This window comes from Scomber scombrus, chromosome 18, assembly GCF_963691925.1.
Source record: "Scomber scombrus chromosome 18, fScoSco1.1, whole genome shotgun sequence".
Classification (NCBI taxonomy): Eukaryota; Metazoa; Chordata; class Actinopteri; order Scombriformes; family Scombridae; genus Scomber; species Scomber scombrus.
In genome coordinates this window covers 23,490,812-23,503,210 of record NC_084987.1, presented here as the reverse complement: position 1 = coordinate 23,503,210, position 12,399 = coordinate 23,490,812, and the positions used below count along the sequence as shown (strand labels likewise).

The 12,399-nt window shown below is 40.2% G+C and overlaps 1 protein-coding gene across 2 annotated transcripts; it reads right to left on the bottom strand.

The window, feature by feature from the left end:
- Window positions 1-1,787: 1,787 nt before the first annotated feature.
- aldh16a1 (aldehyde dehydrogenase 16 family, member A1) lies at window positions 1,788-12,181 on the bottom strand. 2 transcript variants are annotated; one of them, XM_062439408.1, is made up of 17 exons: window positions 11,896-12,181; window positions 9,834-9,933; window positions 9,530-9,656; window positions 9,266-9,423; window positions 9,094-9,171; window positions 8,800-8,987; window positions 8,554-8,712; window positions 8,304-8,462; window positions 7,497-7,653; window positions 7,269-7,344; window positions 6,861-6,966; window positions 5,768-5,904; window positions 5,479-5,649; window positions 4,516-4,720; window positions 4,229-4,414; window positions 3,356-3,481; window positions 1,788-3,191 (listed from the first exon to the last, which is right to left on the bottom strand). In XM_062439408.1, the coding sequence occupies exons 1-17, from the start codon at window positions 11,983-11,985 to the stop codon at window positions 3,030-3,032; spliced, it is 2,385 nt and encodes a 794-aa protein (XP_062295392.1). In that variant the 5' UTR covers window positions 11,986-12,181; the 3' UTR covers window positions 1,788-3,029. The 2 variants fall into 2 exon arrangements, with proteins under 2 accessions (XP_062295392.1, XP_062295393.1); XM_062439409.1 differs by having other exon boundaries at window positions 5,479-5,652; window positions 5,777-5,904.
- Between the last annotated feature and the right edge of the window lie 218 nt (window positions 12,182-12,399).

Genomic DNA, 12,399 nt, shown 5'->3' with positions numbered 1-12,399 from the left:
CTTCTGTGTAAAAATGGATTTAAAAGTTGATCTGAAGCTAATATGAAGCTTCAGCTGTCAAAATGAGTCAAATCAAGTCTTCTATGTTTCAACATTACAGTCTTTTTAGTGCCAAAGTCCCTCTGTTTGTTACTATACTTCCACCACCAATCATTATTTGGTAAAAAATAATGAGGAAAGGAAACACAAAGAGGTACTTTGATGCTAAAAAGACTGTAAATGTGGCAGATATCCATTTGATAGATATCCCACTGCCAAAGCCTCATATAAGCTTCACATCTACTTTTAAATGACAAAATGAAAAAGAATGTAAAGTATAACTGCAGACCACCCAAAGACCTAACCTTTAACTTGGAAAAACTACTCTTCCTCACAGAGAGTTTAGAGAGTACTAGATACTTCTAAAACTTTCACGTGTTGGCTTTAGAAGCACATGACTCACTGAAGCCGCATTACTCTTATGTAACAGTTATCAACTGGTATGCTTAAAATGTTAATGTTTAGTAAAAGACTATTATCATTGTAGGCCAGATCCAGGTATAAAAAGATGACAAATATAGACAAATATAAGGTATACTGTGTAAGACAAAACAAAACTAACTCAAATCCTGACCCTTACTTTATTTCCAACATTCTTACTCTTTCAAAAAAGTGAATCAGCAACTTTGCCCCTGCTCTCCTCACTTTTTGCTGTGTCACTGCATCAGTACTAAAGTCATGAGTTTAAACAGGAAAAGAATTGTGCTGTGTCATTGTTGTGACTCAGCATTCCTTCCTGTCAGTCTGCTTTGTGAAAGTCACGCCAACAAGCGAGAAGGAAGGGTCTTGTGACCATTGACGACGTATGACTGGAAGTTGAACTCTCTCGAGTGTTCTGCCGGCTGGAACCGGTTCAGGGAGAGAAGAGGGGAAAACAAGGAATGTGGAAGTGAAAAAAGGAAATGACAACTGAAATGGATTTAACCACAGCGTGTCCAGTCCCAGAACTGTCTCAGTGTGTATTAGTGTAACTAGTGACAAAATGTGCTAGCTTGAAATATACTGAGTAAACATTATGAACTTTGCTAAAAGTTTTTATTTTTAACCAAAACAAGGCATATTAGTTAGTTAGCATATTATGGTTTTAACTGCACTTCATTCGCTCCCAGTATCTTTTAGAACAGATGTTAAGGTTCTTTTACTTGTCTTTAAAGGTGCAATGTGTAGATTTAGCAGCATCTAGCGGAATGGACTTGGCAGAAATGGAATATGATATTCATGTTTTAATTAGTTAAGAAATCATCTGAAAATAAGAACCATTATGTTTTCGTTACCTTAGAATGAGCCCTTTATATCTGCGCTGGGAGCGGGCCCTCCTCCATGGAGATCGCCATGTTTCTACAGTAGCCCACAATGGACAAACCAAACACTATGTCTAGAGAGATCCTTTCATGTTTTTCTGTTAGCTTACCAGCCTATATGTTGAAAACCTTTGCTAATATGGCAGCATGTTTCTTCAGTTTTTCCAAATTAAACATAGACATACTGTATTTTACTTGTCATAGCAGGAATCACACAGGTGGAACTAATAACATTGACGATGGTAGTACTCTGCAATTATAGCAATGCAATTGAACCAATTAAAAGTTATTAATAACACCTGTTTGCTGTAAAATGTCTGGGGCGGCTAATTATACAACTCTGAGGTAGAGGATGAAGTTTTAGTCAAACTTCTCTGGCTAATTAAACGTAAAATATACTATAAAGTCAGTAGACCCAAACACGAAAAAAATGACAACAAAAGAACATAAATTCATAAATGTATCTTTTTTTTAATTATGGCTTTTAGACAGTGAAACCTACAGTGTCGTTCTCTGGAAACACACATTTCAAAAACACATTTCACAGCGTGAACGTGGACTTGGTAAACAAATGGGAATGTTCTCACCACAGATGAATAAGTGTACTTCTGTGATGTAGCTAACTAGTCTAATAGTACAATAATAAAGATGTACAGTACCTTTACATAATTGGATTGAGTTGACACAGGATTGATTGGTTTTTTGACAGAACTGTAAGGCAGTTGAGGTGTCAAGTTGTAAAAAAAGGATCCATTCGTAGTGAAAAATCTATTTCTTGTTAGAACTACAACTGAAATATTTGAATCAAACATTGATAGATGATGTCATGGTTACCAAATATCTACAGTATTACTAGTGAATACTTTATGAAGCAGGAGTCAGTTAACTGAACTTAAAGTTAAGATTCTTGCAACAAAAGCAACATGTGTAATGACTCAGCATAAAAAGAAGCAGAATTGCAGAAGTTAAGAGGTACAAAGTCAACTGTTTTGATTTCGATTGCAGATCACATCATTATTAAGAATCTTCCACTTCATTGAGTAAAATAAAGGAATAAATGTTCACCTTTTTACTTCACACATTTTCATACCACGTTAACAATTAATACATTAGCAATGCTGCTCACATATGAACTTAAACAAAGTAAGTACTCCATGTTTAAGTTTTAGTAAAATTCTTTCACATCTGTTTTAAGTGCTTTATGGGTTGTTTGTTTATTCCAAAATTTAACCCAGACTGAGTCTGTTGGTGTCCTGCCATAACCCCACAAAATAAATCTGTTAATACATTTAATCTCTGATCTAATCTGACCTGTGGCCTCCACTTCTTTATGTTAATTCATTAATATATTATTGTGTTAACTTCATACTTATATTTGTCTCTTATTTTGGAAATGTAAGATGCCAAAAGCCCTGTTATCTCATAGCTGCTTGGTGTCACAAATGTCTGAGGCTTCAGCTTAAACGGATGATTAAATTCTGATCAAAAAATACTGCTGAAATATATCACATGGTCTGTCAGTCATCCACAAAAATCCTCTGTAGGATTAGTGCGGCAGTAGTTACATGCGCTGATTTTTTTTGTTTGGCTGTTTGTGATTGTGGTCACGTTAATTTTTGATCCTACATGTCGCAGTTAAGACTCTTTGTCCTCCCTCCTCCCTTCCCCTCTCTCTTTGTTTGTCTCTTCTTATGCTGTAGGAATCCACACGCTCTTCCACTGGACTGCGTTTCTCCACATCTCTTCCAGGAGTGATGGATGAGTCCAGTCTTTCCCCATGTTGTCCTTTTGGCAGAACAGACGCAGGGTTTTCAGAGGGCTGGTGCAGGTGTACTGCAGGTACTGACAGCCCTACAACAAGAAACAAGAGCAAAAGAGAGAATGAATACATGAGTGGATCATTATAGAAACTAATTTGAGTTTTGATTGACAGGTCTCTTTTAGGGAGGAGCTGTGTCCTCTGACTCCCTGACTAAATTTCAATGCCGTTGTATGTGTTGGTCTGTAGTCCTCACCTCACTGCTGCCCCAGTACCAGATGGCCTTGATGACGCTGTGAGTAGCTAAAGCCATAGTCAGCTGGTCTCTGCTTCCTGTAACGATGTTCACCAAACCTGCTGGCAGGTCTGAAAACTGGAGCACCTGAGGTGGAAAAGAAGTGTTTATAGATAAATAAATACAAAAGTTCACCTTACACATAGATGTATGTTGAAAACATGTCAGAAATGACCAAGAAAAAGGTTCTACAAAAAAAAAAAGAAGCTTTTTAGCCCATTCCCACCATATAAATACATAATATTGTGGGCTTTGTCAAGCTGTTAAAGTGATGGATTTTAGTCATTTCAACATAGCTGACTTTTACTTTTTAATGTTAGATCTTTATTCAGACATGACTGGACATTTACAGAAAGTGGCATGTGCTTGTGTGATATTTGGCATCTGGTTTATATAAATTATGCTTTTTTAAAAACGTATTTGCTGTTGAAGCTTAAATCCACGACTCTCGTGAGCATGAGTGAATCCCAAATTAATTTAATAATTTATTAGGTACAGAATTCTGCTGACATTAAGTTGACTTTTTCAGCAAGTTTTCCTATTTGCTGACCGCTGTTTTTTATTTGTTTTGCTGGATATTCATTCTGGCAAGAGTCAATGTTTGCCTGACAAACTGCTGGATTGGGCAATCAAAAATATGCTAGCACACATTCTGAAGTAATTTACCAGTATTAGAGTATTAGAATCCTTCCACATAATATAATAAACCAGTGTGCAGTGTTTTGGCTTCTGATCAACCTTCAAACTTATGCATATATTATTCCAACTGTGCTTCTTAGATTGTATTTCATGTCAACCCCACCACCACTGCCTCTTTGCATTTTTTCACTGTACCTGCACGAACGCCAAGGTTGGTAGTGGATGCTTCTGACTGGGCACCATGATGACAGCGTTGCCACCGGCGATGGCTGCTCCGAGTAGTGTTACCATGGAGAGGAGGGGATTCTTGTCGGGGAGGACCACTCCCACCACTCCCAGGGCTTCGGGGATGGAGAGAGCAGAGCCAGACTGCAGCATGGGCTGAACGAGAGGTTTAGGGTTAGTAGATGCTACAAATCTCTCTCATTTGTAAATTCTAATATCTGAAAATAAATAACTCTATATGATATAAAAACACTCACCAGAGTTCCTCCCTGGATTTTGTCACAGTACGCCGCCAAATCACTGAGCCTGGCAATGCTGAGCTCCACCTCCCTGTCAGCATCTTTCAATGAGAGACCAGTCTGGACATTGATTGACGCAGCGAGGTCTCGCTTTTTTGCCTCCAGGCCTTTAGCTAGAGAATAGAGGGACTGAGCGCGTGCAGATGGACTCTTTTTCATCCAGCTAGAGGAGAAAAAAAGAACGTTAGAAGAAATAAAATGATTAAGAATATGTCTTTTTTTTTTTTTTTTTTTTAAACCTGAGGCATATTAAACTAGTGTTATTATTCTGGTAGGGATCTAAAAAGGGAATGCTGTTTATCCTGTACGGCATGTACTGTACTTTTATTGATTTGTCCTGTAGTGACAAGAAGAGAAGTGTTAGTTGGATTTCATAATCAAACTGTTGATTTTCTGTCTATGACTTGGCAAATATTTGTGTTTTCATCAGCTTCCAAATCACGTTGGACTTTGACCGGTGATAAACACACACAGGACACCAAGTTGTGCAACCCTGACGTCTTTCAGGCTCATAAAAATGTGTATCTTTGTGCCTCGAGTCTGAAAGACAGAATAAAATCTGCTTTATGGAGGCTGAACTTCACCTCTGAAAGTTTGTCTACGGGTCTGAGGCTCTCTCTAAGATTCTAAGTTACATTTTAACTTCTATAAGGAGGCCTAGTGTTCTTAATTCTGATCTGAATCTAATGGACTTTTATTTCAGTTTGTATTTTACATTTGTTATAATTTTAAATTACTTTTTATAGTCTTTTTTCTGTTGATCAGTATAAAAAAGCCATATAAAATCTATAAAACATGAAAACATCTGTTTGCAAGCACAATATTTATTTGGGATTTCTGGCTGGATTCTGATAACCCAACTTATACATATTTGTGTTTGTGTGTGTGTGTATCAGGGTTTTTGTGTGTCAAAGCCCTCACCCAGGCTGGACTTTGATAGCAGCCTCCACAGCATTACGGACATCTTTGCGGCCTCCATCTGGACAGTAGGCTAACACGCTGCTGGCCCCTGATGACTGCACTGCCACACTGCAGCCAGACACCGCTTTACATGCCTTACCACCCACAAACTGCAGGTAGGGCTTAGGGGCACTGAGGAGAGAGGAGAGGAGTAAGGGAGTGATGCATATATTTTAAATATTATATACAGTTATGTCTTGTAATACCTTATGTTCATGAATTTAAGTAAAGAAAGCATTACAAAACACACCTGGCAGAGTCTGAATCGTCAGGAATAATAGCTGGAGATGCTGCTGTTCCAAACTTTGTGTAGTCCATAGAGACAGGCGAAGAGCGAGGAAGAGGAGGAGAGGAAGAAGAGGATGGGCGCAGAAACTGGTACAAACCCTGGCAGCAAGCAGAGAAAAGGTCATACATATATACAGTACAAGATTCTTACATACTGTTCTGTTATGTTTGAAAGCAGCAGATGATGTCTTTCTATGGAGATACAACACTGACAAAAATATAATCAAATACATTAATAAATATTTTTTAGTTACATGGTTAAAATAGAAGAGTAAAAATAAAAGTAAAGCTTTTGTCATACAACTATCCCAGCCAGTGCAGATTATGTTCATTATCCATATATTAAACTGTATGCTCACATAGCATTACTGTCAAAAAATATGATCAAATACATTAAATGAAATTTAGTTACACCTTTCAAATGGAACTGTAATAATACAAATAAAGCTTTATATGTTTCCTTTATTACCAATCTGTTGATAAAATAAATTCAAACTTTTTTTTTTCTTACATTTGATCTAATTTTCTTATGTTTTGATAGACATTTGGTCATGTATCTATCTATTTTAACCAAACAACATTTCCCATTTTAATCACCACAATTTCAGTTTTCCTAATGCTTGTATGATAATGAGATGAGCATGTGTGTAACATCAGTGGAGTAAATGAGAGGGCTGTGTAGCTAGCTAGCTTAACTGAAAATTCTACTGAATAAACTAACTGAGCACCAGCCTTTTCAGCTGGAGACATAGCTACAGCTACATTTTGTCATACAACTACCCAAGCTAGTGCACGTAATGTTTATTTTCCATATATTTAACTGTATGCTAATGTAGCATCACTGTGCTCTTGTAACAATAGCATTTTAGCCGGCAAGCTAACGCCATACAAAATTAACAAGCTAACATTACTTGGAAGTTCAAAGAAGATGAAGACAGAAGAGTTTTATCTTCATAACACTAGCTGTATGTCCTGTGTTTTACTTTTGGCAGTTTTGGGACTGCACACTTTCTTCTATCATTGTATAAATTGTGTAAGAAGCTACTGAAGCCAACCTCCTGTCCTCCGTCGGTGCAGGTGCCGCTGTCTTTGTGACCAGAGACGGGCAGACAGGGGTCACACACAGAGTGAGAATTCACCCACACTGAGCCAACTGACAGACTGCAGAGAGAAGAAAGACGATGAGACAGGGAGAGAGGTATTACTATCACAATTCAAGTCTTTGAGCTATACATGAATTATTGAAAATATCAGGGCCGTGTGTGTTGCCTGTGAAGAAAACGTAAGAGAAAGGGGAAAGAAAGTTGAAAAAAGTGGCGAGGGATTGGAAAGCAGATGGAACAAATAGGCAAAGAAACATACAAGAAAAATATATGGAAGATGGGGCAGGAAAATAAATAAAAGAAGAGAAAACAGGAGGATGAAAATAAGAAATGTGTGAGTGTGTGCATGTGTGTAGCTACTTCTTAGCTGTCTCTAGAGCCAAGGTGAGGTCTTCAGTCCAGATGGAGGCTGCCTGTCCATGAGGACTGTGGTTCCCTGTGCAGAACAGAGACCGTTACCATTGGCTCAAGTGAAAGCTCAATTATAAAACACAGTATGTTATTACTCTGAAATATTTTTCTATTAAACATAGAAGCTACGGTCAGCAGAACAAATTCTTTACTCATGCATCCAAAGAGGCTTCTTACCCAGAGCCACTGCCTCTGTGTTGCTTCTGAAGGTCAAGAGGGGCAGCAGTGGTCCGGCAGAGGGATTGACCACACATGAAGAGGAGGGGGCCGCTCCACAGAGGACTGTGGGAGGATACTGAGTGCCTGAAGGTGGGGCAGCACAGGACTGAACCAACTGAGGAGAGACAGAGAGAGAAACAACTTATTCATTCACTTGGGAAGCAATCCACACACCTGTAGGTTGCAGCTTCTCAAATATAAAGAGTGGCTTCTTCTTCTTTACATTTTATATATCACCATAAAGTTTTTTATACAGGTTTTCTTCAACAGGAACTTAACAACCCCTAACCTGAGCTTTTAAGAAGCTGTGTGGGTTTGGTGCTAGGTCCTGCCTTGTGTTTCCATTAAGTTTTTGACAACATTGTGTTACTGTAAAGTTCTCTAAATACATAATTGGTGACACCATCAAACAACATTTTTACGTGCTGTTTAGTCCCACCTCCTAAGCAGCACTGAAATGTAGGCTTTGGGAACTCACCTCAAAGCAGGAGGAGAACCAGAACAAAAGCAGAACCAGTGATGATTGATAAATGTTAAGTTACAGGTTGTTCCTCTAGTGGAAAAGGCCTAAATTTTAGCTTTATTTTTGACATTGTACAGGCTTAATAATTATCATTTGAAGAAGTAAATAGGTGGTTTCAGCTCTATTTTGATACAATTCTTGTGTTTCAGCAAAAATTAAAGTAAAAAAATACACTAAAGTTTTCAAATTCAGTTCATTTTCAACTAAGTTACAGTGATGTGAGCAAGTTTTTTCTGACTAACCGTTGCCCCCTGCTGCTGAGCCTCCTGTACTGCAGCCTCCACCAGGGCTCTGTCTCCATCGCTGGGCAGAGCGACACACTTCATCCCCGCCATGCGCAGCCTGAGCCGGGCCACAACGCTGTCCAACACGTTCTCCTGCACGCACAGCAACCAGTGTACCTGATGGGATAGAAGAAGAGAGGGTGAGACTGGAGGACGTCTGGTGTGATGTGATGCCATGAGACATACTCCATCATTGGATAGTAGATACCTCTTTCTTCTTCTTGAAAGCAGTGTCAATCACTCCATCCACGGCGCTGTCGATGTCAGCTGATTCAAAGATGATGAAGGGGCATGTGGCGCCGATGCACGGGGAGACAGAGACTGGAACGCCCATCCCTGCTGTTGCCTTACACAGCGTCACTCCATCCTAGAGAGAAAACACGCTTGGCATGATTTGGGTAATTTTAGTAATATTAACTCTGCTTAGAAATTTATTTTTCTCACACGTACACACCTGCTTGTTGCCACTGTAGGTGACGTAGCTGATGCTGGCGTTCTTGGCCACTTTGGCACCCAGCGTCATGTCACATCCAGTCACAACGTTAAAAGCACCAGCAGGAAAGCCTGCTGACATAAAAAGCTGCCCCAACAGGAGCGCTGGAGGGGAGGTGCTACGACCAGGGACCACGATGACAGAGTTACCTAAAAGAGGTACATTTCAATTATAACAGAACAGATCTGAACAATAATGACATGAAACATAACATAAACAAAACTTTGTGTATCTCCTTATGTAGTGAGTGTTTACCCATGGCCAGTGCAGGCAGGACTTTGAGCATGAGGGAATAAAGCGAGCAGTCATCAGAGACGACTACTGCCACCACACCTGGAACACAGCAAAAAAACAATCAAACTAAATAAAAATCTCACACTTTAACTAAACTTGAACACACACATAAAAACACTTGCGTCCTCCTCACCCAGCGGCGTCCAGTTAGTGATGAGAGTGTCTCGGAGCTGAGCCCAGCCGCTGTAGAACTGCAACAGTCTGACGAGGGTGGAGGACGAGCAGGAGGCCTCGCACAGATCACACAACTCCGACAGGCACTGAGCGTGCTGCCCGAGAACGCTCACCAACCTGACGACCAAACACACACACATCAGGCCGATGGAGCTACACTTCTTTTAACAGTGTTAGGATGAAAAATGATGGATGGAATGCAGAAAAGGAGAGTGTGGAGTACCTGAGCAGCACTTTGGCCCTCTGGTAGCAGGTCAGGCTACTCCAGGCCTTGAAGCCGTTGACAGCGGAGGAGGCACATTGGGAAATATCATCCTCCACAGCACACACTGTGCTGCACAGATTACCACCTGGAGAGCAGAGGGGACTTTTTAATTGAAGTGTGTATCTTCATATTTACAATAGGTAGCTCAAGTCAGACATTTGCGAGGTCTATAAGACTGTGAGAAAGTTTGATCCTCTACTAAAGGAGCTTAATCTCAGGGCTCTATGTAAGTTGTGTTGGCTCTTTAGAGGCTGCTCTTTACCTTTAGAGTCCACCAGGGAGCGACTCTGTCTGTCTGCCGGACGGACAAACTTTCCATCGATGAACAGACCCAGAGAACGGGAATGGTGATCCAGCCAGGCCTGGTGAAGAAGAGAAAAGAGTCAACAGACAACATTTCAATAAACTGAAATCTGTCGTCAGTCAGTCAAAGATATGAAGAGCCCAGTATGATTTCATCACAAATTCTAGACTGAAAACTGTACATGACAGACACCCAAAATGCTGACATCTGATTGGTCAGGAAGACGCCACCTCTGCTGGACAGTGACTGATAAAAGGGAGGAAGGTGAGGCACAGCATGTCAACTATTTACAGAGGACCAAAGTACAGTACAGGCCTGACCTTCCCCGTGAATTACTAAACTCATCTCCACACCACTAAAGCCACTCTGATATGCAGTGATATAGAGACTCACAGCAATGATTTGTCGACTGAGAGAAAATTGATCTTCCACCACTCTGATCATTTTCCATGCCACACCCACAGGTTCCACCTTCTCAAATATGAGGATTTGATGCCTCTCTTGGTCTCACGTAATAGTAAAAGTAATATTTTGGGGCTTTAATGCAGTTTTTTGGTCAGACTAACAAGATGTTAGATGACATAGGGTTGTGGGACAGTGTGATGGGCATTGTTTACTGTTTTCTGCTGTTTGAATAGACTAATCACTTATTTTTGATTAATGGATTAGTCTATTAAAACATAAATAATCATGAAAATAATAGTCACGTGAATCCTAGAGGCCTGACAAATATATGGAACGCGTTTCCTTCCTCATAAAATATTTGCAAAGCTGATTTTTTCAATGTTTTAAAGCCACGTTATTTGCTAGTTCTCTTCTTCTTCACTGGTTTTTATTAAAGCATCATCACTGTCTCATGAGCATGACTGACACAAACATAACAGGGACCCACTTGTAAAAACATTACTCCACAGCGCTTCTAGTGGTCCAACACTCCACAGTGTTCCTTTAAGTTGGGCTACATAACATGGGTCTATATCATGGATGTATTAGGAGGAACTGGCCCCATTCTCACATAGATAAAAGTGGCTCACTAGATTGAGCTTCTGCAGAGTTTCAGGTTTTTAGCCAATAGACAATGAGTACTACATTGCTTCTACTTCTTTTGGCTGAGCAAGCTGATTTCTGGTTGGCTCCCCGCACATGAATGACGCATATTAATTTCCTGATATAGCTTTTCCAGAATTTATTGGACAGAATGGATCAAATTCTGACTATGAAGCACTCAATTTTGGGATGTTTGAGAGGCTCAATTTGACACCCCTTTTATTAAAGAGTGTTGAGCCACGTGATCCTGCAATACAGAGCGTGACCGCTACACCCAAATCGCCTCACAGTCCAGTGGTTGTGGTTGACACGGTCTATACACAGAGAGAAACATCACATATAGATCACCATCAAGAAAACATTGGCTTTGTGCAGCCATGAGATGCAAAGCTGGTTCCCACACTTGCATTGTAAACATGTATAAACTTGAAAATGTACATTATATTTAAGTGTGCAAACTTCCACAAAAATTGTAATGATGAAGTTTTTTGTATGTAGCATAGGCAGATTTGACATCCCAGTGACATCACCAAGTCAATACACAGGTCTCACAGTCTCTTTATATAGGAAAGAATGATGCATGTAAACAATACATCTCCAAATGTGTGGCATTCTCACTTCAAATCATATTAACAGTGATTTATTGACAGTTTATTCCAACTGAGCTCCAACACATATGTATGCATGTATTAATTGAGTGGCTGCAGGGAGCAAAGGTGAGGGGAACAATGCCAGAAGTCATCAGTATATCAGTTTTCACCCCTGACATTTCCTAACCAACTACTGTACTGTGTAAGTCACATGTTTGCCTTGTGAGTTACAGTCAGTTCACTGTTAATGAACTTCACATGGGTCAAAGAGTCTGACAGGAACATGTTATATCCATGTTAGGCAGTGAAACGTGTCCGATAATCGTCAGTGATATCTACTATCCGTTGCATCTCTTTATAGTGAATCAGAGTGGGTACTATACCTGTGCAGTGGCAGCGCTAGAAGTTGCTGCTGGTCCGTACTCCATGTTAACAAAGATGTCGTGCACTGTCTTGGCGGTGCTACCAGCCATTATAGTTACAAGTCAAAGAGGAAACGAGACTCCTAGGCCCTGTATGTTCGTTTCTGGGTAGCGTTCAGGGGCGAAGGTTGTTGCTTTAAGGGTTGTAAAGACGCCAACTGGAAGAAAGGAAAAGGGAACAGGCACGCAGGAAGGTGACTGAAGTCTCACAACACGTCAAATGCAACGTGCTAGCTCGTCACTTCTCCCTCCCACTGACTGAGCGGAGAGAAACTTGCGCTGCACAACATGCAGAGCTGCGTTACACTGACGCAGCGAGAGGCTTCACCCCTGCTCACATCCGGTTTCTAAAGCTTCGTTTGTCAAATCGCATGTAAACACAAAACGATAAGTTTATGATAATGACAGCACTTTTAGTGATATATTACACTTATTTTAAACATGTATTGATTTGTAGCTGGTGGT

Bases quoted from the DNA above. Each gene is read 5' to 3' on its own strand.
- aldh16a1 (XM_062439408.1), bottom strand. From the start codon at position 11,985: ATGGCTGGTAGCACCGCCAAGACAGTGCACGACATCTTTGTTAACATG. The intron at 7,654-8,303 runs GTTAGTCAGAAA...GTCTCTCCTCAG, and splicing joins CTCAGCAGCAGGGGGCAACG to TTGGTTCAGTCCTGTGCTGC. The intron at 4,415-4,515 runs GTGAGTGTTTTT...CCTCTCGTTCAG, and splicing joins AAATCCAGGGAGGAACTCTG to CCCATGCTGCAGTCTGGCTC.